The 24356-nt window shown below is 45.2% G+C and overlaps 1 protein-coding gene across 5 annotated transcripts in view; it reads left to right on the forward strand.

The window, feature by feature from the left end:
• Positions 1–24356, forward strand: part of YPEL2 (yippee like 2) — a 65373-nt gene that overhangs the window by 36071 nt on the left and 4946 nt on the right. For all 5 annotated transcript variants that reach the window (XM_021674684.2, XM_012445511.2, XM_012445509.3 and 2 more), the window contains 2 exons: positions 18202–18245; positions 19553–19661. In XM_021674684.2, coding sequence (XP_021530359.1) covers positions 18202–18245; positions 19553–19661 — 153 coding nt within the window. The remainder of the gene's footprint in view (positions 1–18201; positions 18246–19552; positions 19662–24356) is intronic.

Genomic DNA, 24356 nt, shown 5'->3' on the forward strand with positions numbered 1-24356 from the left:
TCCTCAGGCCAGGCAGGCTAGAATTTAAATTCAGTCCTGATCCCAGGGTCTACCATTAAGTGTTCTATCACAGAACCTATTTCTTGCTTCGACTAAACAGAGGAACCCAACATACGGCCTTCTCTTGGTCCTTCTCAGGCTGTCTGCCTGGCTTTGGAATCTCCAGGTAACTCCCTGTTCCTGGCATTTTACACTCCGACCAAACATGGCACCCCCAGATGGCTTTTGCTTATTTGTTTATTATTTGTTTCAGTAGGGTTTTCTGGCCCATCGAGCCATGGCACACAGAGGAAGGGACAGAGGAGGGGCACAGGTGGTCCTCAGCAGGGACAGAGAGTTATCCTTCCTTAAGCTGTTTGCTGATTAACTTCCTACTCTGCTGAAACCAGACAACAAGAGGAACTCAAGAGTCAGCAAGGCTCAGAAGCCCCAATTAACGTGTCGTCCAACTGGGTCAGTGGGAGTGACCCTGTGCAGTGGCCCTTTTTTGTTTTTTTGTTTTTGTTTTATTTTCCCCAGGGACATGTGTGCCCCAGCTCACTAGAGTAGAGTTCCCCACACTGGGAGGAGGGGTTCCAGCCCCCAGCCAAGGGAGTTAGACCTCCTGTGAAGCACACGCCTGTCTAGTCAGTCCCTTCCTCCCTGGCCTGCTGGCTGGGCTCTGGCCGGTGTTAAGTTGCCCCAAATACGCAGTCTCCTGTTTCACATCCTTAGGCAAAGATCCCATGGCCAAGGTGCCCTTTCGGCTCAGCTTTCCCACCAGCTGCTCACAGACAGATAAGCTTCTAACAGTAGGGAAGGGGGAAGGTGCAGAGGTGGGTAAATGCTGAGCAGACCCCTTTGTCAGCAGGCACAGTGGACCCTGCAGCTCCCCAGTATCGTGTTGGATGGGGCAGGCCCTGGGTGGTGACCAGCTGCCTGTTTCCCGTATACCAGTTCTTTACTGGCAGGTGGAACATGGCTTGGCTGGGGCACAATCGTACATATGCTCAGGCTTTACCTTGGGGTAGAAATTGGAGGCTGAAAGTTTGTAAGTGTCAAGAGGCAAGGAAACTCTTGTGTTCGATGTGTGAGCTGGAGAATGCAGGGACTGCCTGAGCCAGGCTCTGTCTTTGCATAGTCTGCCCTGGCTGTGCCAGACTCTCTGTCCAGACGTCTCAGAGATGTTTCATTCTGTGGGCTGGGTTGGACTGAGACATAGCACTGCTCCGAGACAGGAGGGAGAAGGAGCCAGTGGACAGAATGTTCTCGTGCCTGGATGCACCAGCCACAGCACAGGCTGGGACCTTTGGAATTAAGATGAAACCTCTCCCCTTTCTTTAGTAATCAATATCTTTAGTAACAAATGAGATTACCTGGATGAACTGGCTTTAATTTACCTTTCTAAAGTGATAAATGAGCTTAAAGTGAAAATGGGAGTGATGAGGAAGTTTGCACAGTTTGCTTCACTGGTCTCACTTCTTTGGGGAATGAACATGAACTCCTAGACCTGAACTCCCACCTCCTCCTCTCTTCCTGTCACTTGCAACCAAAGGACGTATCTGAAACCTGCTGGCTATAGGAATTACTACATTATGTGGAGTTAGTGGATATCCCAGACAGGCCCCAAGGAGAGGTCCCCCATCATGGCTTCCAGAGATAACCTTGGATGTAGGTACCAGAGTGATAGAACCCAGAAACTGAGTCTCTCTGTATAAGTTGATCTCGAGTATCCAGAGACTTTTTAAAAATGTGTACAGAAAGGTAGCAATTAAATGTTTGTCTTGGAATAACCCTGGCCTCTGAATTTTCCCAGAAGCCCTAGCCTAGGGAAGATGATTAAAAATAGATCTGAGTAGCACTTCCTGCTTGGCAGATGGCTGATAGCAAATGCAAGGCTTGCGGCTGACCTTTCCTTTCTGAAATCTGCTCTGTTTCCATGATGCTAATTGAGTCCCTCTCTAGGCCTAATCAAAGACTCCTTAGCTGGTTGCAAAATAATAATAATAATAATAATACAAAAACCATGGCTTGCTGTCCTGGCTGGGCTCAGTTCATGGAGCAACATGAAAGTGCTGGAATTTGCATGGAAACACCCACTCTGTGGTCTAACTGGCTGGTCCTTGTTTAGAAACTAACAAGTTCTGCTTTCAGATTTACTGCCCAGTGCTGCTAAGGATCCCACACCCTCTCCACTCCCTTCAGTAAGGAAATATTTGTGTATTGAAGAGTGATAAGAATGCCCTGTGTTTAGATGGCACAATAGACAATGCTCACAACACAAAGCAGATGCCTGAGAGAGGCAGGGGCTGTGTGAGATGTGTGTTCTAGGACTGTCTCTATCCCCATCCACTGTTGCCTCATCCCCAGGGTTGTAGTGAGAAGTTAAAGGAAATATCGTGCTTATGACAATACCCTGAGGCAGTATCAAACCGTGGAACATACAGTATATTGTTATTTTTATTATTATATGTTGCAAACATCTCAGGGCCACCGTTGACTTCTCCTTGAGTTGTTATTCTCCGTAGGAAAGAGATGGATTTATAGCTGCACTGCACTGAGCAGTCCTTAGCATCAAAACAGATGCACTTCCAGCTGCTTCATCACGGTAGGTGGGGGAGGTCGCTAGGGTTTCTGCTGGATTTCAAGGCCTCACAGCCTCTTCGACCTTACTTCCTCTTCACGAAAGCCCTCTGCTGTGATCAGCCCTCCTACAGTGCTCGCATCTCCTCCTGTCCCATCCATCTTCTCTGAACTCCTTTAACAGCCGCAATTTATTGCCGTTAATTATACTGCTTTAGACTTAATGTATTTTAGTCCCGTTTTCTAGGTGGCTAGATGGACTAGCTATATATTCTCCATGGTGCCCAGCAAGGCTCTGGACATGGCTGCTCATTAGATATTTGTTGATTTATAATCACGGAGATACAATATTTTTTCATTTAGCCCTGTCACAACATTCTGAGCCATTCCCTTCTTATTGGACACTTGGGTTTCCCCCTAATTTTTTACCATCAGAGATTGCTTCAGTGTGACACAAAACTTTTTTTTTTGCCCCAAAGATGATTTTCCAGTGCCTGTTATTTCACAGCGAGACAGGCACTTGTGTTGGCCAAGAAAGAAGATTGAGCACCCAAATTAAGTGGAAGGGATTTATGTTTCTATGTCTAGGGATGGAAGTCATAAGGAATTATCAGATAAGGTAGGTCATCTGATGAGCAGAAAAGACTTGCTTTTTATGCAGATAAACAGGAAGTTTGAAAACATGAGAGAAGTCTGAGTCAGAAATGTTTGTTTAATATGCGAACCATCTACTCTCTTGAGAATACGACTCACAGAATGTTCACCCTTGTAAGAGACCTTGCCCAATCCCCTCATTTCACAGATGATGCAATCCTAGTTCAGAGTATCGGGGGTCTGGCTAAGGACACCATCCTAGTTGAAGGCAGATGATCTAGCCTTGCCTGGCAGGGGTGGAGTGGGTAGTCTGGTTATTCTGACCCAGTTATATTCCATTTCGAGAGGGAATACTGAGAAGCATCAGAGTGTGCACTTGCATTTTGGCAAGCATCGTGTGCTCAAATCTTTCGAACAATTATATGCCCATGTCTCTTTCATAAGACTCTGTGGCTATGCGTTCTTCAATCTCCAGCATAATTCTTGACAGTCTTGATCTGTTGCCCAAGCTAGAGTGTAATGGCACAATCTTGACTCACTGCAACTTCCGCCTCCCGGGTTCAAGCGATTCTCCTGCTTCAGCCTCGTAAGTAGCTGGGATTACAGGCACCTACCACCATACCTGGCTAACTTTTGTATTTTTTAGTAGAGATGGGGTTTCGCCATGTTGGCCAGGCTGGTCTCAAACTCCTGATCCACCCGCCTCAGCCTCCCAGAGTGCTGGGATTACAGGCATCAGCCACCGCTCCAGGCCCCCACCATAATTCTTACTGCCATGACCCTTTTAAGTAACATTGCCTCGGGGCCGGGTGCGGTGGCTCATGCCTATAATCCCAGCACTTTGGGAGGCCGAGGCGGGTGGATCACGAGGTCAAGAGATCAAGACCATCCTGGTCAACATGGTGAAACCCCGTCTCTAGTAAAAATACAAAAATTAGCTGGGCATGGTGGTACGCGCCTGTAGTCCCAGCTACTCGGGAGGCTGAGGCAGGAGAATTGCTTGAACCCAAGAGGCGGAGGTTGCGGTGAGCCGAGATCGTGCCATTGCACTCCAGTCTGGGTAACAACAGCGAAACTCTGTCTCAAAAAAAAAAAAAAGGAACATTGCCTCTTCCTTGATACTGTGTCACATAACTCTACTCCTAAATCCAGTCCCAGAGGGTTAGAATATGGAGGCTGAAGTGCTCATGCGCTCACCAGAGGAAAGCCTAATGCTGGACAACCACCACAGCAGGGACAAACACATTCGTCAACGTACTTTGGTTTGTACATGCAACCTGAAGCCCAGCTAATTGTTTCAGTAAGGCCTGGTGTTTTGATTAGCATTAGAAGGAAAGTGTAGGAAGTGTCTAGGGAACACTTTTTAGCATGAAATGAAAAAGAGGCATAGAAAACAATAGTGAACGTGGTCAGACCAGGCCACATAGGAAAAACATGAAGGGACTGGTAGGAAGAAGGTGAATATTGTTATCCCATTTCACAGAAGAGAAACTTTTGACCCGAAAGTACATGGCAAGAGTACACGTCAGAGAAAGTGCCAGAACTGGGAAACGAATCTAGTCAGTTTATCCAACTACATAATTCTTTCATTCTACCAAGCTACTAAACTGGGAGAAGTTTAGCCCATAGAAGGAAAACCTGATGTGGGAGAGAGAAAGAGCTTTGAATCTGTAACCTGAAGTGTTAACAATGCCAAGGATCTAAAGATAGAGGATTCAGGAAGCTCTAAGGAGACAGCTCAGCTCACATAAGGAATTTTGGTATTGTCAGAGTGATTGGCAGTAGAATGGTCTTCCTCAGAAGGTAGTGAGTTCTCTGTCCCTGAAAGTACTCAAGGAGAGGTTTGGTAGAGTTGTGGGAGAGAGCCATGCTTCAGGTGCGTGGTTGACCTTTGGGGATAGGGAGGGGGTCTTTCAAATCCCAGTGTCTGTGAGTGCATTTAAAACTGGATAAAGTTGTGTATGTGTGTTTTCCTTTGAGATCCTCCAACTGTACCTAAACTGTAGCCCACTGCATGAGATTCCAGTGGCCTGTAATGACTTCTAAATATTTCTCTTTACAACTCTTGAAGCATTCTTCGGTATTCTTTGCTAGTTCTTTGTTATGTGGTCCAGGTGCCAAAGAAAGAAGGGATTTTAAGGAGTTTCTCAGCTTTTAATTATTTGTTTCCAAGAGATTTTAAATTAGAATCATTCATTCAGTCTTGAGATGAAAAAGCTGTTTTTAGGCTGGGACTCAGAGGGTGTTCCCTCAGTGGTCCTCAGTCAGCCTTAAGCATTGTAGTTCTACAAATTTAATATTGTCCATTCACTCAAGAGTGACCAAGCTCTGGTGGAGTGATTCACAGTAACACAACTCACAGAAAGATAATTGGGAAGCCGCAATTCTAATTCATTAATTTACAATGGGGCAGATAATCCTGAAAGCTTGGACTGTATGTTGTCTTTGTTGAAGGTAAACCCACTTGAGCGAGAGAATTAAATTTAGGCCATTGCTAAGTAAATATGGAATCAGAGCAGAGGAATTTGAATAGCCTAAGAGATTTCATAAGTTCTGACAGATTGATCTATCCTCCTTCATCAGAGAGACAGTTTTTCCCAGTAAATACCCTCTAGAAAAATCTTAGGACTTAGAGTCAAAAACTGTAGGTTTAAAGTTCTGACCTTGATTTACAAGCTGTGTGAAACTGGGGAAGTTTCTTTAACAGCTCTGGGCTTCAGTTTCCTCCTCTATCTTTGAGGTCATATCAGTTCACATGTGAAAGTGCTTTGCATATTCTGACATCCTATATGCATGTCAGTTTTAGTCTAATTCTGTTCAGGCTTTCTTCTTTTCAGGAAGTCATTTGGATGACACCTTCATGACCCCATCTTAATTCTTCCCTAGACTTCAGAGCCAGACTACCTGGACCTCTGTCATTTATTGATTGTGTTTTTTTTTTTTTTTTTTTTTTTTGAGACAGAGTCTCGGTCTGTCACCCATGCTGGAGTGCAGTGGTGCGATCTCAGCTCACCACAACCTCTGCCTCCCAGGTTCAAGCGATTATTCTCCTGCCTCAGCCTCCTGAGTAGCTGGGACTATAGGCACACACCACCACATCTGGCTAATTTTTGTATTTTTAGTAGAGATGGGGTTTCACCATGTTGGCCAGGGTGGTCTGGAACTCCGGACCTCAGGTGATCCCTGAGGCCTCCCAGAGTGCTGGGATTATAGGCGTGAGCCACCTCACTAGCCAGATTGTTTGACCTTAGGCATATTTCCTAGCCTCTCTCTGCCTTACTTTTCTCATCTGTAAAGTGGGGAAAACGATTGTATATACCTGATTTTCATTGTTTTTTTGTTGTCGTTGTTGTTGAGAGGATTAAGTTTCTTTGCTCTGAGTTACTGTTTGAATCCTTCCTGGCACATGGTAGTCATCATGTAAGTGTGAGCCATGACTGTTGTTATTTCGTAATTTTTAACTCATTTTTATGAGTCTCAGTCTCATCTACAAACTCTTAATTTCACTGTAGCGATTGCTTATTAGAAAATAGCTGGGCGTGGTGGTGGACACCTCTAATCCCAACTACCTGGGGGACTGAGGCAGGAGAATCATGTGAACCTGGGAGGCAGAGGTTGCAGTGAGCCAAGATGGCATCACTGCACTCCAGCCTGGGTGACAAGAGCAAGACACCATCTCAAAAACAAAGAAAGAAAATATTTTCAAAGCAATCCCCTCTGTATCATGTGGATTCCGTCGTGGAGGGTGGCTTTCTCAGGCCTTTTTGCCTAGATTGGTTGCAAAGGAAATCTTACTTTGAGGGTTGATAGGTTTTGCCCACTGACTTCATAGGCAACCTTTGAAGTATAAGAAATTTTCATTTTCCAGTGCCCAGTTGGCTTTGGGATCAGGAATGCAGACTGAAACATAAATCAGGAAATTGGTATTTGGTCTTCAGAGGCATATTAATTTGCATTATCCTTTTTAACTCCAACAACTGTTTTCAAGGGCCCGATGGCTTTCAGAGAAATCTGAGCTTCAATATTTCAGCCCTCTTAAAGGTTCTGGCTTATATTTGAACTGCAGAGGGCCCAGCTTTTAATGGCTGCCTGCCAGTGCATCCTGGAACCACCCTCAGTGTCTGACTCAGAAGCTAGCCTCTCTGAACAGACCTGGTGAGGATGGCATGTCGACCTGTCTTCTGTAGAGAGTGGGGATATCTTCTGTAGAGAGTGGGCATCCCCCACTCTCCACTCCATCCTTCTGGATGAGACATGCTTCCCATGCCTCACTCCTTCTCTGCAGGATGCTGAGAGCTGGCAGCATCTGTTTTCCCACTGGCTGCAAGTTTACCTTGGCATCTGCTATTCTAACCCCTTGCCACAGACTAAAGAGGTTTATCCTGCTCTGGGTTCAGCAGAGAACAACCACACTGCCCAAGCCCCATTTGAAGCCCTTAGGACAGTTGGAAGAGGTATGGGAGAAGAGCTTCTGGGGTCTAAGCTGTAGGGGGGTTTGGAAGAGTCTGGGGAGCTCTGGCTGAACAGCCTGGCCCCTCCAGACTAGTTATGGAGCTCCCATTTTAAATCCTGAAAGCCTGTGCTGGTGTGAAGGGAAATGCACATTTATTAAGTGCTTTTTATGAGCCACATTCTGTACTTACTATGCACACACTCATTTAATCTTCACCACATCCCTCTGGAATAGGGCGTTATTGAATTGGCAATATGTTTCTTCCTTCTGTAGAGAACCCAAAGGCTCAGAAGGATGAAGTGACTGGCCCAAGGTTACACAGCTAGTGAGGGCTGGGTCCAGGGCCTCCCAGGCTCCAAAGCCGGCATCCTTTCCCCTCAACCTCAGGCAGCATCACACCATGAGGGAACAGGTCTGATAGGATCTCTCTCTGTCCCATTCCCTATTCCATCCCTGAAAGTGGCTTAGTTCCCCTAAACACTTCTGATAAGGACTCTAAAAGGGCCCAATTCATGTAGGTCATCAGGAAGGTGAATTTGAAAAGTCTGATCATTAAATGGCTTAAACCCAAGAATCCCTCCCTCCCTCCCTCCCTCCCTCCCTTCCTTTTTTTTTTTTAAGACAAGGTGTCACTCTGCTACCCAGGCTGGAGTGCAATGGTGCAATCTCAGCTCACTGTAACCTCCACTTCCCGGATTCAAATGATTCTCATGCCTCAGCCTCCCAAGTAGCTGGGATTACAGGCACACATCACCACGCCCAGCTAGTTTTTTTTGTATTTTTTGTTAGAGACGTAGTTTCACCATGTTGACCAGGCTGGTATTGAGCTCCTGACCTTCAGGTGATCCACCCACCTCAGCCTCCCACCACCTGGCTGAATCTCCCCCTTTCATCAATAAAACCCCAGCACCAGGGCCCCCTCACCACCTTTTGTTTTTACAGTTCCAAGCATCACGAATGTTCCCATGCCCTTGGAATTTTATGACTCCACACAGCAGATATTTCCTCCTTTAGAGCCGCTCGCTTCCCTGCCCCTCCCTCCATCTGTTGAGGGAATATGTGAGTGAAAGGAGATACCATAGTTCAAAATCATGGGAGAAGGGGTCTTAAGAAAGTCATCCTTCTGCCCCTCAGCTTTTTAACCCCATTTCAAAGGTTCCTACACAGGTATGTGACAGTCTTTATTTTTTATTCATCTTTCTTTATTCTCCTGCAGAGCAAAAATGTGACAGTCTTTAAAATCATAAGCATATACAAATGGTTTTGTTCCCTACTCTTTGCTGGTGACCTCTGTCCCCATGTGGAAGACAAATAGAGTCAGGAAGTTCTTTCTTTATAATTAACCCAAGCCTCTCTCATTTCCATCTATTTCCTCTTGTTCTTATTGCAGAGAAGATGGAAGAAATCCCCTTCAGTCTTTCCTCTTAGCTAAATGTTCACAGCTTCTTCAGGTTGCACTCGAGTTCTAATTCTGGAAGTTTCAAACTTTGTTCTTTATCATCACCCCTCTTGCTTTCTCCATATGTGTCCTCAAGGCTGAAATTCAGACAGGATCTGGGACTATTTTGCTTGGGTTCCAACTCTTTGGAATGGAGCCTATGGCTTACTTTGACCCAATATAGGAATCCTCGCCAGGCGTAACCATGGTTGGAGAAAAGAACAGAAAAAGGACCGATCTGACACTTCCCTGCAGAATGGGAGATCTGTTGAGTTGGAGGGGTTTAGCCAACACTCCAAGGGCAAAGGTTTTACTAATCCTCCTTTGTATCTCTGCCTAAACACTTCTGATGCCTTCTCACTGAGACACCTAAAAGTACTTTAAAGGAGTTAAAATGCATGGTGGCTTAAAATGTAGTGGGGATATCCATAGAGACAGGCAGTAGATTTATGGTTGCCAGGAGGCTGGGGGCAAGAGAGATGGAGGCTGACTGCTAATGGTGTGTGATTTCTTTTTGGAGTGTGAAAATGTTCTGGAAATAGACAGTGGTGATAGTTGTGTGACCTTGTGAATGTAAGAACAACTGAATTGTCTACTTTAAAAGCATGATGGTAATGTGAATTATATCTCAATTTTTAAAAACTCAAGTTTATGTTTCTACCAAGTTTATGTTTTTTGTTTGTTTGTTTTCTTTATGAGTGAACTCAGGGCACATCAATAAGTTTTGGCTGTTTTTTTTTTGACAGGGTCACCCAGTCTGGAGTACAGTGTTGTGACCTCGGCTTACTGCAACCTCCACCTCTGGGTTCAGTGATTTTCCTGCCTCAGCCTCCCAAGTAGCTGGGATTGCAGGCATGTGCCACCATGCCTGGCTAATTTTTGTATTTTTGGTGGAGACAGGGTTTTGCCATGTTGACCAGGCTGGTCTCAAACTCCTGACCTCGAGTGATCCACCTGCCTCAACCCCTCAAAGTGCTGGGATTACAGGCTTCAGCCACTATACCCAACCTAATGAGTTTTTTTAAAAGCAGTATGATAGAAACATTCTAACAGTAACAAAGTATATAGAGCCTTTAAGTTTATGAAGCACTTGATACACAGTATGTAACTTTTTTTTTTCCTTTTTGAGATGAAGTCTTGCTTGCCTAGGCTGGAGTGCAGTGACACAATCTCAACTCGCTGCAACCTTTGCCTCCTGGGTTCAAGCAATTCTCCTGCCTCAGCCTCCCAAGTAGCTGGGATTACAGGCATGCGTCACCATGCCCAGCTAGTTTTTGTATTTTTAGTAGAGACGAGGTTTCACCATGTTAGCCAGGCTTGTCTGGAACTTCTGACCTCAAGTGATCCGCCCTCTCAGCCTCCCACAAATGCTAGGATTACAAGCGTGAGCCACTGTGGCCAGCCCTTACTTATCTCTTATGCAAATCTGGTGCAAGTGAGTGCTATTTTATTGTGCCTGTTTTACAGACTAGAAAAGAGAGGTTAATTAGCTTGTTCAAGGTAGTAACATAGCTAGTATATGGCAAAACCAGGACTTGTACCCTGGCAATATGACTTTTTGAAGCTCGTGCAGTTAACACTGTGTATGAGTGGTAAATTGGGGATGCAAGTGCCAGGAGCTTTAAGAGAGGTGGATTCACAGAAAATTGTAACTGGAAAGTGTCATGGGGAGCTTCAGTCCCATCCTTCCATTTTGATGGAGACATAGAATTGCAAATTGGGGAAGCCTTGCCTTTTGGCATAATAGAGAAAGAGGGAGACCAAAGTCACCAAAGAAAGAGGTTTGAAGAACCAAGTAGGTTAGAGTCAACCTTTTCATCTCTCTCCTCCGGGCTCCTGAAAAGGCCAAAGAGGAGAGGTAGGGACTTTTTATTCTGCGCTTCGTTTACCCCACTTTACTTATTGTTCTCAGCAACCCTAGGAAACGGGAATGGTTTCTAGTTACAGATGAAAAAGAGGTTAACTAAGTCTTTCAAGGTCAAGTAGCTAATAAGTTGAAGTTGTAAGACCAGGACTTGAACCTGGATCTTCTGATTCCAAGACTAAATCCTCTTACCCTGTGCAGATATGCAAGAGATCACCTACTTCTGGCTGGACGTTAGCTGGTGGCAGATGGGCTTCTGCTTCCCCCATCTCACTGTGCACCTCCTGAGGCACGTGCTCGGTGGCTAATGCTTGATCTTCCTAGAGAGAGAAGGGGGCTGGACTTTGAGAGGCTCTGCTCCTCTGCTGGACCCTTCATGCGGGGAGAAGTCTGTTCAAGTGAATAGGACTCCAAGGTGAGAACCTGTATCCGTCACCAGGGGGAAGAAACCCCTGGTTTGTTGCTGCCTCCCTCCTCAATCCAGAGTATTCATTTTTCAGTGGTTCTCCTACTTTTAAAAGGAGTTTCTGCCTTCTAGACTTTCAAAGGGGCCAAAAATCCGTGGTTTTGGCTACTAAACAGGAAACTCAAAGCCCTTTCCGTTCCTTTGAGCTGGCTGGAAGGGCTGGGCCTGGAACTATTACTTTACTTAAAGACAGAAGAAAAGTTGTGTGTGGCTTAAAAAAAACAAAACAAAAACCCTTTCCTGGAGGCCTGCACACCAGCCTTGGTTGATACACAACATGGAAAAGAGCTGCCTTGTTGCCTGGCAGTAATGACAGCAAACAAATGTGTCTGACAGTCTGTTTGGCATCTCCTGGTCTGAAATTCTGTTTGCTTTATTCTAATTACTTCCTTAACTTCCTTTCAGTCTCCCCACCTTCGGTACCACCCTCACTCCAGGGAGTGCCAGGCCGTGCCAGGTTGTGCCAGGCTGGGCTGGGCCCCACAGGATCCAGCCATCCAGCTGGGGCTATTCTTGTCTGTGTCTATCTGCAAGATGCCTGTTGTTCTCCGTGGCTGTTTTTCTCATCATAAATGTTGACTTGGCAGGGTCCCCAGAATGGGACCCATGATGGAAAAGGCTTCCAGAGTTCTGCCTCTAAAAACACAGCTGGTCCCAAGTGCCAAGCCGAGGAAACAGAGGTTCATAGATACTGCTCCTCAAGGGAACCTGAGTGGGTATGACCACCAGGACAGCCCCGATGGGGTTCAGCACCCTTTGTACATGTGGGCCTCTGCCAGCAGACTCTCTCAGAACAGGCCTGGAGGAAGCCATTGGCCCTTGGAGGTACCTTGGGGCCTGGCTGGCATTTCTCTGCTCTGCTACGTGCCCTCCCCCACCCCGACTCTCTCTAGGAATTCTAATCTGTGTGAGGCCAGAGAAAGTGACTTTTAGGCCCAGCCTGGAAGCACACAGGAACCCCCAGAACACTGGCCGCCACACTTTTAAAATGATATACCCCATCAGTAAAATGTTTGAGCATAAACTCCTAATATGTATATACTTATTGATAAATTACATATGTGTGCTGCCATGTAATATGTACCTTGTAAGCATACAATTTTTAATGAACATTTATGAATTTAAATGGACGAAAGAAAATAATTATAAAATTGTTTTAAATTTTATTGAAGGTATATGTGATTGGATATACTCCTTTAAAAAATTATTGGTTTATCACTTTCTGATGCAGTAATTCAAAAGATGTATTCTAATGAGAGGGTTGGTCTTGAAAACTATTAAGTGGGGTTTTTGGGTTTGGTTTGGGTTTTTTCTGTAGAGATGAAGTCTCACTATGTGTTGACCAGACTGGTCTCAAACTGCTGACCTCAAGTGCTCCTCCTGCCTCGGCCTCCCAAAAGTACTGGGATTATAGGCATGCACCATCGCCTAGCACTAAAAAGTATTTTCATGATATTTCAGAAATATCCTTCACAAATAGAATTTTATTTTATTTATTTTGAGACAGAGTCTTGCTCTGTCACCCAGGCTGAGTGCAGTGGCATGATTTCAGCTCACCACAACCTCCGCCTCCTAGATTCAAGCAATTCTCCTGCCTCAGTCTCCTTAGTAGCTGGGATTATAGGCATGCACCACCACACCTGGCTAATTTTTGTATTTTTAGTAGAGACGAGGTTTCACCATGTTGGTCAGGCTTGTCTCAAACTCCTGACCATGTGATCCGCCCACCTCGGCTTCCCAAAGTGCTGGGATTACAGGCATGAGCCACTGTGCCCAGCCACAAATATAATTTAAAACATAATTAAAAAATATGAAAATGAACAAGGGTTTAAACCCCTCTGAAACTCTTTGGAATAGTTTTAAATAGATTAGGGAATTGCTTATAATTCCTAAATATACAGATATAGGAATAGAGTGTGCAGGTATAGGTTTTAGAGGTAGCTTATTATTTTACAAATTTATTGAACTTTAAACATTTTATTTCTAAATTTACATGCAGTAAAATTTACTCTGTGGTGAATAGTGATGAGTTTTAACATAGATAGTCTTAGAACCTTGGAGTCTTACAGTCTTATAAATATATAGTCTGATAGTGATTATAAGACTCTTGTTACGTGCCCTAAGAGTACTGTTCTTCTGTAACCAAGATAACAGAACAATTTCATCTCTTATTAACTCTTATAGTTAAACATTCTTAACCTCTGGCAGCCACTGATCTTCTTAGCATAATGTGTTTCACTTTTTTTTTTTTTTTTTTGAGACGGAGTTTCACTCTTGTTACCCAGGCTGGAGTGCAATGGCGCGATCTCGGCTCACCGCAACCTCCGCCTCCTGGGTTCAGGCAATTCTCCTGCCTCAGCCTCCTGAGTAGCTGGGATTACAGGCACGCGCCACCATGCCCAGCTAATTTTTTGTATTTTTAGTAGAGACAGGGTTTCATCATGTTGACCAGGATGGTCTCGATCTCTTGACCTCGTGATCCACCCGCCTCTGCCTCCCAAAGTGCTGGGATTACAGGCTTGAGCCACCGCGCCCGGCCATGTGTTTCACTTTCATCCATGTTGTTCTGTATATCAATGGTTTGTTCCTCTTTATTACAGAGTAGTATTATATGGATATACCAGGCTATTTATCCACTCACCAATTGAGACATTTAGGTTGTTTCCAGTATGGGGCGATTATGAATTAAGTGGTTAAAAACACTCTCATACAGGTTTTTGTGTGAACATAGGCTTTCATTTCACTTGGGTAAATGAAATTGCCAGACTCGTTTCCAAAGTTGCTCTACCATTTTGCAATGTATGCAAGTTCCAGTTGCTACACATTGATGTCAGCACTTGGTTTTGTCAGTTAAAGAAAAAAATTTAACCATTCTAATGTATACTGATTCTCACGAAGTTCAGTTTATCAGTTTTTTTCTCTTTTATAGTTTGTGTTTCTGGTGTATCTAAGAACTGTCTTCTAACACAAGGTCACAAAGATTTTCTTCTAAATGTCATCTGTTTCAAATTAATTTTTGTACAAGCATATCATTTTTTAGCCACAAAAATAATATAAGGTGAAAACAGTGACAGCCAGTTCTCACTATAGCACAGGTTTCAGGTGCTTTACTATAAGTGAACCCCTTCGTAGTACTCCATCTCATATGCAAAAAATTGCAATGATCCTGCTATTTAAATATCTTATTTGTTTGTTTTAATTAAGATTAGCCATATTCACACAGAAACAGCAGCATTCAAAATATGCTGAAAGCAAAGGCAGAAGAAGAACCCCTTTGTTCCCTCCCTTCCTTCCGGAGACCTATACATACAGGACGCATACTAGCCCAGGGAAGGTCCTAGTGGCAATCCATAGTTTATTTACTTATTTTTAAGGATAAAATCTATAAAATGAGCTAGTGTTTTTCTCCCAGCCCTGGGGATAAGGGTTGTCTAGGGGATTGTCTGTGTACCTTGTTGGGATACTGCTGCCCTGGTAAGTCTCACAGGGATGCCTGTCTCCCTCGGAGTGAGAAATAAGTGAACACTTTCTTCTGGGATTTGTTTCCTAGTAGCCACCTGTTCTTCTTCTTCTTCTAAGCTCTGAACTTGAAGGTCTTAGCAAATGTTTCTTAGAGATGACATTGCAAAACCTATAACTTAGGACAATGGAATCATAAAAGAACATAATTTTGAAGCTAGAAGGGGACTTGGTCAGCTAGTCCAAATCTCTTATTAAGATCAAACAAAAAATAAATGAACTGTGATATCCCTCGAATGGAATACTTACTATTCAGCAACAGAAAGGGAATAAACTGTTGATATGTTCAACATGAATGAATCCTAGAAGAATTGTGCTGAGTGAAAAAAGTCAGACAAACACGTATACACTGTAAGTGAAAATACATTTCATTTATTTAAAAAATTCTAGATTGGACGCGGTGACTCACATCTGTCACCCCAGCACTTTGGGAGGCTGAGGCAGGCAGATTGGGTGGATCGCTTGAGCTCAGGAGTTTGAGACCAGCTTGGGCAACATGGCAAGATCCTGTCTCTACAAAAGATCCAAAATTAGCCAGGCGTGGAGGTGCGCACTTGTAGTCCCAGCTACTCACGAGGTTGAGGCAGAAGAATCACTTGAGCCCAGGAGATCAAGGCTGCAGTGAGCCATGATTGTGCCTCTGTACTCCAGCCTAGGTGACAGAGCAAGACCTTGTCTCAAAAAAATTCCAGAAAATACAAATTATAGTGACAGAAAGCTGTAATTACCTATGAATCTATAAGTGGGAAGGGGATGAGGAGGGGAGGATTCAGAAGGATATGAGGAGATGTTTAGGTGTGATGGGTAGTTTAATCTTGATTGTGGTGATGGTTTCATGGGTATATACAGATACCAAAATTCATCCAATAGCACACTTCAAATATATACTGTTTATTATGTCACTTAAAGTTCAGTAAAGTTGTTTATAGAAAACAAAAGAAACTAGAGACAGTTTACTCAGTTAATATTTAATAAATGGCTACTGTGTGCCAGATGCACATGCTTATGTGTTAGGGAATAACCCCAGCTTCTTCCCTGTGGAACTGTAGTCCTCTGATGTGACTAGAGAGAGACTGAAGGCATGGCCCATGCCTTCAGGGAGCTCACAGTCTGCTAAGGGAGTGAGATAAATAGATGATTTCAATCCAGGATGCTAGTGCTAAGACAGAGGAAAACAGGCTGGGTGCAGTGGCTCACGCCTGTAATCCCAGCACTTTGGAAAGCTGAGGTAGGTGGATTGCTTGAGCCCAGAATTTCAAGACCAGCCTGGGCAACATGGCAAGACCCTGTCTCTACAATTTGTTTTTTAGATGGCTGGTTATGGTGGTATGCACCTGTGGTCCCAGTTAGTCGATCCTAGTAACTGTGGTCCCAGTTACTTGGGAGGCTCAGGAAGGAGGATCACTTGAGCCCAGAAGGTGGAGGCTTTAGTGAGTCATGGTCCCACTACTGCACTCCATCCTGGGTGACAGAGCGAGTCTCTATCCTTTGGTGGGGGTGGGGGAGGGTCGAGGGGAGAAAAAACAGGAAAGAAAGAAAAAGGAAATGTGGGGAATATTAAGAGTCCAGAACATGGGTGTTATTGGGTGCCTTTTTCTAGGGAGGTTAGGGAAAGCTTAATGAAAGAGGGGAGCTGAACTGAGGCTTGTTGAGTTGGTGGAAGAGTCTCCCCATCAGAGGGAACTTCATGGGCAAAGTTAGTGTACTACAACTTCTAAGAATTGTGTGTGGTTTGGCCTGACTAGAGTGAAGGACATAATAGGGAAGTAGCAAGAGACGTGGCTGGAGAGGCAGGGCCCTGGAGGGATGTTTGTGCTCCAAGATTGAACAAACAATAGGGCCAGTTCTAGACCTGTGTCACTGGGACATTGTCTTATCCAGACACTCAGCATGGACTTCCAGGGGCCAGGTTTTGAGGCTTTGACACTTATAGCTGCTCAGTTGTAGCCTGGAAGCTGCTATAGTCCCCAGGGATGTTTCAAGACCCCTAAAAAGAGGCTGGGCATGGTGGCTTACGCCTGTAATCCCAGCACTTTGTTTGGGAGGCTGAGGTGGGCGGATCACGAGGTCAGGAGTTCGAGACCAGTCTGACCAACATAGAGAAACCCCGTCTCTACTAAAAAAAATACAAAAATTAGCCAGTCGTTGTGGCGCATGCCTGTAATCCCAGCTACTCAGAAGGTGGAGGCAGAAGAATCGCTTGAACTCGGAAGACAGAGGTACATTGAGCCAAGATTGTACCATTGCCCTCTGACCTGGGCGACTCAATCTCAAAAAAAAAAAAAAAAAGAATTTTGTCTTTCACACTGGCTGGCAGCACTGGTCCCTGATCTCCTGTGCATCTGACAAAAATGATTGTTTTGCGTGCTGATCTGTGTATCCTCTGGACATCTGTTAGCCACTCACCTCCTTTGTTTGTTTGTTTGTTTTTAGAGTGGTTTTCAGAGCAAACTAAGATGTTAAATTCAGGATACCATTGTTAGACCACATTAAAAATTCAGGCAGCAGTGCAGAACATGGCTGGCTCATGTCAGGCAGACTTTTCTCAGTGTAACCAGAGAAGGGAAACATGGACAGGGCTGGTGTTAGTTAGTGGAAGCAGATGCCAGACTGCATGGCAGGCTCTGGCTCCTGTTTGTCCTGTTTCCTGCTGCCCTCCAGCCAGAAGAAAGAAGTTCGTGTGTAAGCTAGAGGTTAGAGTAGGATTGCTGCTTCACGAGCATTTCTGTGATGTAGAAATCAAGTTCCTTACACTTCAAATGGAGAGCTCCTATGCTCCCATTTAGGAGGATTGTAAACTGTCATGGCACTTAGGATCTTCTAGAAGGCATGACAAGCGGTAAGTATGGTGCCGTGAGTAGGGCTGGACCAAGAGACCAAAAAGTGCTCGTGGTGGTTTCCATGCCTGGGGCAGCCTGGGAAAGCTGTGGCCAGCACAGATGCCTGAAATCAAAGTGGGACCAGGAAAGGCCAATGTGGATTAATGATCTCAGGTGAATTAATTATATCAGGCGATGTCAGGAGGGAAGACGTTTTTAATGACATAGTGGGTTTGGGTTTTTGTTTTCATTTTGTCACCTGGGCTAGTGAAAACTGTCCAGTGTGGGCTGTATCGAGCTTTGTGGCTGTTTATTCTGCCCTCTTCCCCGCCCCCACACCATCTGCCAGCGGGACCATTGACTGGCTCAGCACTCCCATTTGCTGTGTCAGTCCTGGAAGGTCGTGCTTCCTGTGACTGGGGTTGGTTTCCCAGACGGGTGGGTGAAATGGATGTCTAACTATCGATCTGTTTTCTTGCATTTCAGTCGTTCCAAGGAAGTCAAGGACGAGCATACCTCTTTAACTCAGTGTGAGTGTCTCTGAATGGTACATTCCTTGTAGGGTGCAGATTTGAAGGATGGGAAAAAGCAGTCCTTGATGATAATTAAACAATGGACCCTGCCCTCTCTGCCACAGTAAAACTCTGTGGAGCATTACTCTCCATACTTGGTAACCGTCAGTTACCTTTGGGGAACATTTTTTGGCAGCAACTCTGGCTAAAAATAATATATTCACCACATTCCCCTCAAAGGGCACATCAGAGGACTATAGTCCCAGAGGGAAGAAGCTGAGGAGATTTCGAGAGCCTCAGCATGGGCTCAAGTGAGATCTGAGATGTGTGACTGGGGAGAATAGGGGTGAACAAGACACCAGAATCTGCTGTGGGACCTAAAGAGGAAAGAAGGCCCACTTAGGGCAGGTGCACAGTTTACAGGGCCCTCAGTCACCCCCAGGCACCAGGGTTACCACCTCTTCCCTGGGAAAGGAAGGTGAAGGCCACATAAGCCTGATAAATGTAAAAATGGAAATCTGGCGCATGTGGCTTGAGCTGGGCGCCCTGTGAAGGAGCAGAGCCTATTCAGCACCCAGGGGTCACTCCTTCCTGTATCGGGACCAGACTGTGCTGTCACGTTTGGCCTCTCCAGCATCATTCTGTCCTCAGTAAGCTGTGAGGACCAGTGCTCATGGCTGTGGACTTCACCGTGTGGCTGTCGGCTTGTCCCCTTAAGTCACAGATTTAAAGTATTTGTTAGAAAAATTAAAATGTTGGCCGGGCGCGGTGGCTCAAGCCTGTAATCCCAGCACTTTGGGAGGCCGAGGCGGGTGGATCACGAGGTCAAGAGATCGAGACCATCCTGGTCAACATGGTGAAACCCCGTCTCTACTAATACAAAAAATTAGCTGGGCATGGTGGCGCGTGCCTGTAATCCCAGCTACTCAGGAGGCTGAGGCAGGAGAATTGCCTGAACCCAGGAGGCGGAGGTTGCGGTGAGATCGCGCCATTGCACTCCAGCCTGAGTATCAAGAGCGAAACTCCGTCTCAAAAAAAAAAAAAAAAAAAAAAAAAAAAGAAAAATTAAAATGTTAAGCAAACTCTCAACCATAAAGATTATTTTAGTATCCCTGCTCCGCTGGAACTTGCAGATCTGAATTTCCTTCCAGCTGAGATATTTCCCCACCATGGCCACCTTTTGGGGGTTAGTTTAGATCTGCTCCGCTCAGGGTTGGCTCCCCTTGGGGCAGCCTTGCTCAGTTAATTTTCGCTGGAAGCTCAGCTTGAATGACTGATGTGCATGTCACTAACTACCCACTCTCTCTTTTTGTACCCTGACATAGAGTTAATGTGGGCTGTGGGCCTGCAGAAGAGCGAGTGTTGCTAACAGGACTGCATGCAGTCGCAGACATTTACTGTGAAAACTGCAAAACCACTCTGGGCTGGAAATATGTAAGTAAAAGGAGATGGGTCGGTAGAGGGCTGGGAAGGGAATCGCCACGAGCCTTATGCTAGAAGAACGCTTTCTTCTGCTTGCTTCCCATGGCCTTGTGGAATTGTCTTAGACCAGGATAGTCACCACCACACTCATTCTTCTCTTTTTGTTGATAAATTTCCCTCCTCCTATTCATTCCTTCACACCTACCTCTGAGACACACACCCCTTTAGATTTAATAAATAATAATAGTAATGGCAAGTAACATTTCTCGACAGCTTACTATACGGCAGGCATATATCAGCAGCCTTAGAGGTTAGGTGCTATCTTCACCTATTTTATGGATAGGGATACTGACACTTAAGGAGGGAAATAGCATGTCCAAGGTAATCTAGCCATTAAATAGCCACACCAGAATAGGAATCCATGTCATAGTCTGTTATTTATTTTTTATTTTTAAATTTTTCATTCTCAAAGGAGGCGGCCATGTAGTATTCTGACACAGAACCCATGCCCCCCCTTTTTTTTAATATTAAATTTATTTTCTAATAAATAGAGATAGGGTCTCACTATGTTGCTCAGGTTGGCCTCGAACTCCTGAGCTCAAGAAATCTTCCCACCTCAGCTTCCCAGACTGCTGGGATTATAGACATGAGCCACCGTGCCTGGCCCAGAACCCATGCTCTTAAGCCACTATACTTTGATGCTCCAATAAATATTCCTGGGACACCCAGGTCCCAGACCCTGAGCAAGGCATTATCAAAAACTGCCTTAATTAACATCCACTGTCAGATGGAGTCATAGCTGGACCTCTCCCAAATGGACAGTTATTCTTTCACTGTTTAACTCAGCAAAAAATGTGAAGGTCCCTTTGGGGCCTAGGAAAAGTGAGCAGTCCTTTGCTAGACTGAGAGGAAGGAAGGGCCGGAGTCTGCTGCTTCTGCATTGGGGACTGATAGTTCTGACATGCATTGGGGTCACCACGTCACCACAGACACTGCCCCTAAAATCCCTCTAGCTAGTGTTAAGAACCGTCTAGGCGGCTAGAGGCAGGTTCAAATTTGAGCTCCATGACTGACTTGTCTGTGTGTCCTTGGACAAGCTACTTAGCTTCTCTGCTAAGTTTCCTCATGCTCACAGAGTTGGTTTGAGTGTTAAATAGGATAATGCCTGCAAAACACTTAGGTCATCCCCATGCATATAGCATATGTGCAGTGAAAATTAACTTAAATTGTCACTGTTACTATTATTGACAGATATTTTTCAGCCTGTATGTGTACATCCAGGCATTGCACAATCCTTTCTATTCTTGCCCTCCCTATCATTGTGAGGATATTGAAAAGTTGGTCTTCCTGTCTCTGGGAAGGCAATTTAGTCTATGTAAAATGTCTCAAATGCCCTATCCTGTCATACGGCTCACAACCTGCCTCTGGCTTCTGAAGGAGCCTGAAGGAGTCGTCACAATTGCCGCAGAGTGATAATGATATGTCAGTGTCGGTTCATCCGTTGTAACAAATGTTCCAATCTGGTGTGGGGTTTGGATGGTGGGGGAGTCTGCAGGTACGTAGTGGGTATGTGGGAAATCTCTGTACTTTCTGCTCAGTTTTGCTGTGACCCTAATGCTGCTCTAAAAATAACGTCTTTTGGAAAAAATATATACATATAAAATAATGCAAGCAATAGATGCCAGACATAGAATTATGATTCCATTTAAATGGTCTGAAAATGTGCAAATGATTAAAAAAAAAAAAATGCCCCTGGTGGAGTCGGCAGTGGAGCCTGGCAACACTGCCTTTAGATTCCATTTTCCCCATCCCCTTGGAAATGTTCAGGATTACAAACAAAAGTGAGGCCAGGCACGGTAGCTCAGGCCTGTAACCCCAGGAGTTTGGGAGGCCAAGGTGGGCAGATCACCTAAGGTCAGGAGTTTGAGACCAGCCTGGCCAACATATAGTGAAACCCCGTCTCTACCAAAAATACAAAAATTAGCCAGATAGGTGGTGGGTGCCTGTAATTCCAGCTACTCAGGAGACTGAGGCAGGAGAATCGCTTGAACCTGGGAGGCAGAGGTTTCAGTGAGCTGAGATCGAGCCATTGCACTCCAGCCTGGGCCACAGAGTGAGACTCTGTCTCAAAAAAAAAAAAAAACCTAGACAGTGTGTTGTATGGTGCCAAGATGGGTTAGCCACGGCTTCCTATGGTTGGCTTGGTTGTTCTTGTGGGAGAAGCTGGACTTGGCCATGCTGCTCCCTCTGTACAGTCACAGGCCCCCTCTGGGTGATCTGGGGTCGGGGACGCCGTTCTGATTTTGATTATCCAGAAATGTCCATCACTTCTCGGCATTTTGGCTAAGATCAAGTACAGAAAAGTTCTGCCCCTGCCCCTGTTTCCCAGACTCTTGGCTGTCTTACAACACTTGCCCCGGAGGTGTGTTGGATTGTAGATACATGGCAAGCCTGAGTTGGCTGGTTTTGCTCTGTGCTTGAGGTTCAGGTAAAACGATTCATTCTTTCGACAAAGGTTTATCAAAAACCTTTGACTAAATACATCCAGTGCCTGCCCTCAAAGCGTTGACAGTCATGATGCCAACTGAGGAGGAAAACCAACATGAAAACAGATAAAAACAGCCTGACAAGTACTGTGATGTGCACAGCACAGTAGGGAAGCATCCAGTACCCAAATACCGATCCATTATCTCCTATGTGCCGGCCCAGGGCACTTTCCTTTCATTCCCTTGTTACCTCTGTGAAGCAGGTGTGAGTCTCCCAGTTCTGTAAGTGATGCTTCAGTGCTGAGGAGCAGTAGAGGCAGGAGAAGTTGGGTGTTTCTGTTGACACCAGGTCTAGTAGACTTTCCACTGGAATCCAGTTCTGACATTTTCCAAGTGCTTGTGTGTCTCAGAACTGCTGATTTATTTTATTTAACTTTATTTTATTTTTTGAGACAGGGCCCAGGCTGAAGTGCAGTGGCACAATCTGACTCACGGAGGCCTCAACCTCCTGGGCCCGGATGATCCTCCTGCCTTAGCCTCGTGAGTAGCTGGGTCCACAGGTGCACACCACCACACCCAGCCAATTTTTTTTTTTTTCTGTAGAGACGAAGTTTTGTCATGTTGCCCAGGCTGCTGGTCTCGAATTCCTGGCCTCAAACAGTCTTCCTGCCTCAGCCTCTCAAAGGGTTAGGATTGCAGGTGTGAGCCACCACGCCCGGCCGAATATTTTTTCATAATAGGAAACTCATTTTCTTAGTTTTGCTTTCTCCTTCTTCCTCCCCGCCCCCCAAACATGTTACTATTACTATGGAAGAACAGATCTTATTCCCAAAACACATTGCGCTGTTGATATACACATGTGCACATGTGTGTGTGCCAAGACAGGGAATAATGATGAAGTGTCAGGGAAATTGCTGCTGTGGTGTGCCTGAGCTCTTGTTCTGAAACTCAAAGCCCCTGAGCTCTAGAACAGAAGACACAGTTGATACAGCTGTGACCCAGAGCCCTCCAAGGGGACACCTCAGTTCCTTACTAATTCTGGGGGCTCCGGGGGAAAGGCTGATGTCCACTGCTTGTGCATATGAAGCTGAGACACAGGTGACCAGTGTTTTTCAGAGAAAACACCAAGAAGTTCTTACATGTCTGTCTCTGCAAACAAAAGTGCCCTTTATCCTCTGCCTATGCAGGACTTCTTTCGGTGGGGTTGATTAGCTGGGAAAGCCCACAGGGCTGTGGGTTTAGAAAAGGAATCTGCCAGGTGGTTAGTATGAAGTTCTCCCTCTGCGGCCCTGGCAATTGGGTGGGGCTTAGGGGCTGCCAGGTTCTCCAGCCTGGAGTTCGTACAGCTTCTGTCTCCACATATCTGACATAGAAACAGTAAGAAACCCCGATTGAAAAGGAGACCTGTCTGGCCTCTCAGTATTTTGTTCCTCTCCCTGTCTAACAGGTACAATTTAAAATTAGAACCAGGCTTTCCTGTGTTCTTAGAAACTAGCAGGAATGACACAGAAACGTTTTGGATCTATCCACAGGGCAAACTTCCATTAGCACCAAAAACCAAGGTCCGCCAAGATTTATATATGTATAAATGTATATATGTAAATGTACCAATTCATTCAGCAGTGATATATTAAATTCTGTTATGTGCCAGGCAGTCTTCTAAGGCTACAGCAGTGAACTAAACATGAACGTCTCTGTGCTCCATGAAGTTTATATTGTAGTCGTGGGAGACAGAGGATACATAAAGTAGAAATGCACATTATAACGTATGTTCAGAAGTGAGAAGTAGTGTGGAAAACTGAGGCAGGGATCAGGGCAGAAGGACGAATGGGAGTGCTGGACTGGAAGTTGGGATTTTAAGTAGGGTAGTTGGGGAAGACCTTACAGACAGGGTGACATTGCAAAGACTTAAATGAGCGAAGCTCCTGGAAAATTCTGTTGTAATATTGAGAAAGTCTTGGTGTTGCCTCAGTTCTGTAGCTAAGCGAGGGGGACATGAAGCGCTTGAGGGGCAAGAATCATCTCACAGAGTCTGGGTGAAGCTGGAACCAGACTCGGTGACCCTGATACCTGTCATCTTCCCCTGCTGCTCTGCTACAAAAGTTATTTTCTTGACCGAGTGCAGTGGCTCACACCTGTAATCCCAGTACGTTGGGAGGCCAAGGCAGGTGGATCACCTTAGCTCAGGAGTTCGAGACCAGCCTGGCCAACATGGTGAAAC

This window comes from Aotus nancymaae, unplaced genomic scaffold (genome assembly GCF_030222135.1).
Source record: "Aotus nancymaae isolate 86718 unplaced genomic scaffold, 86718_ANA_hifiasm-v0.15.2.pri h1tg000018l, whole genome shotgun sequence".
Taxonomy (NCBI): domain Eukaryota; kingdom Metazoa; phylum Chordata; class Mammalia; order Primates; family Aotidae; genus Aotus; species Aotus nancymaae.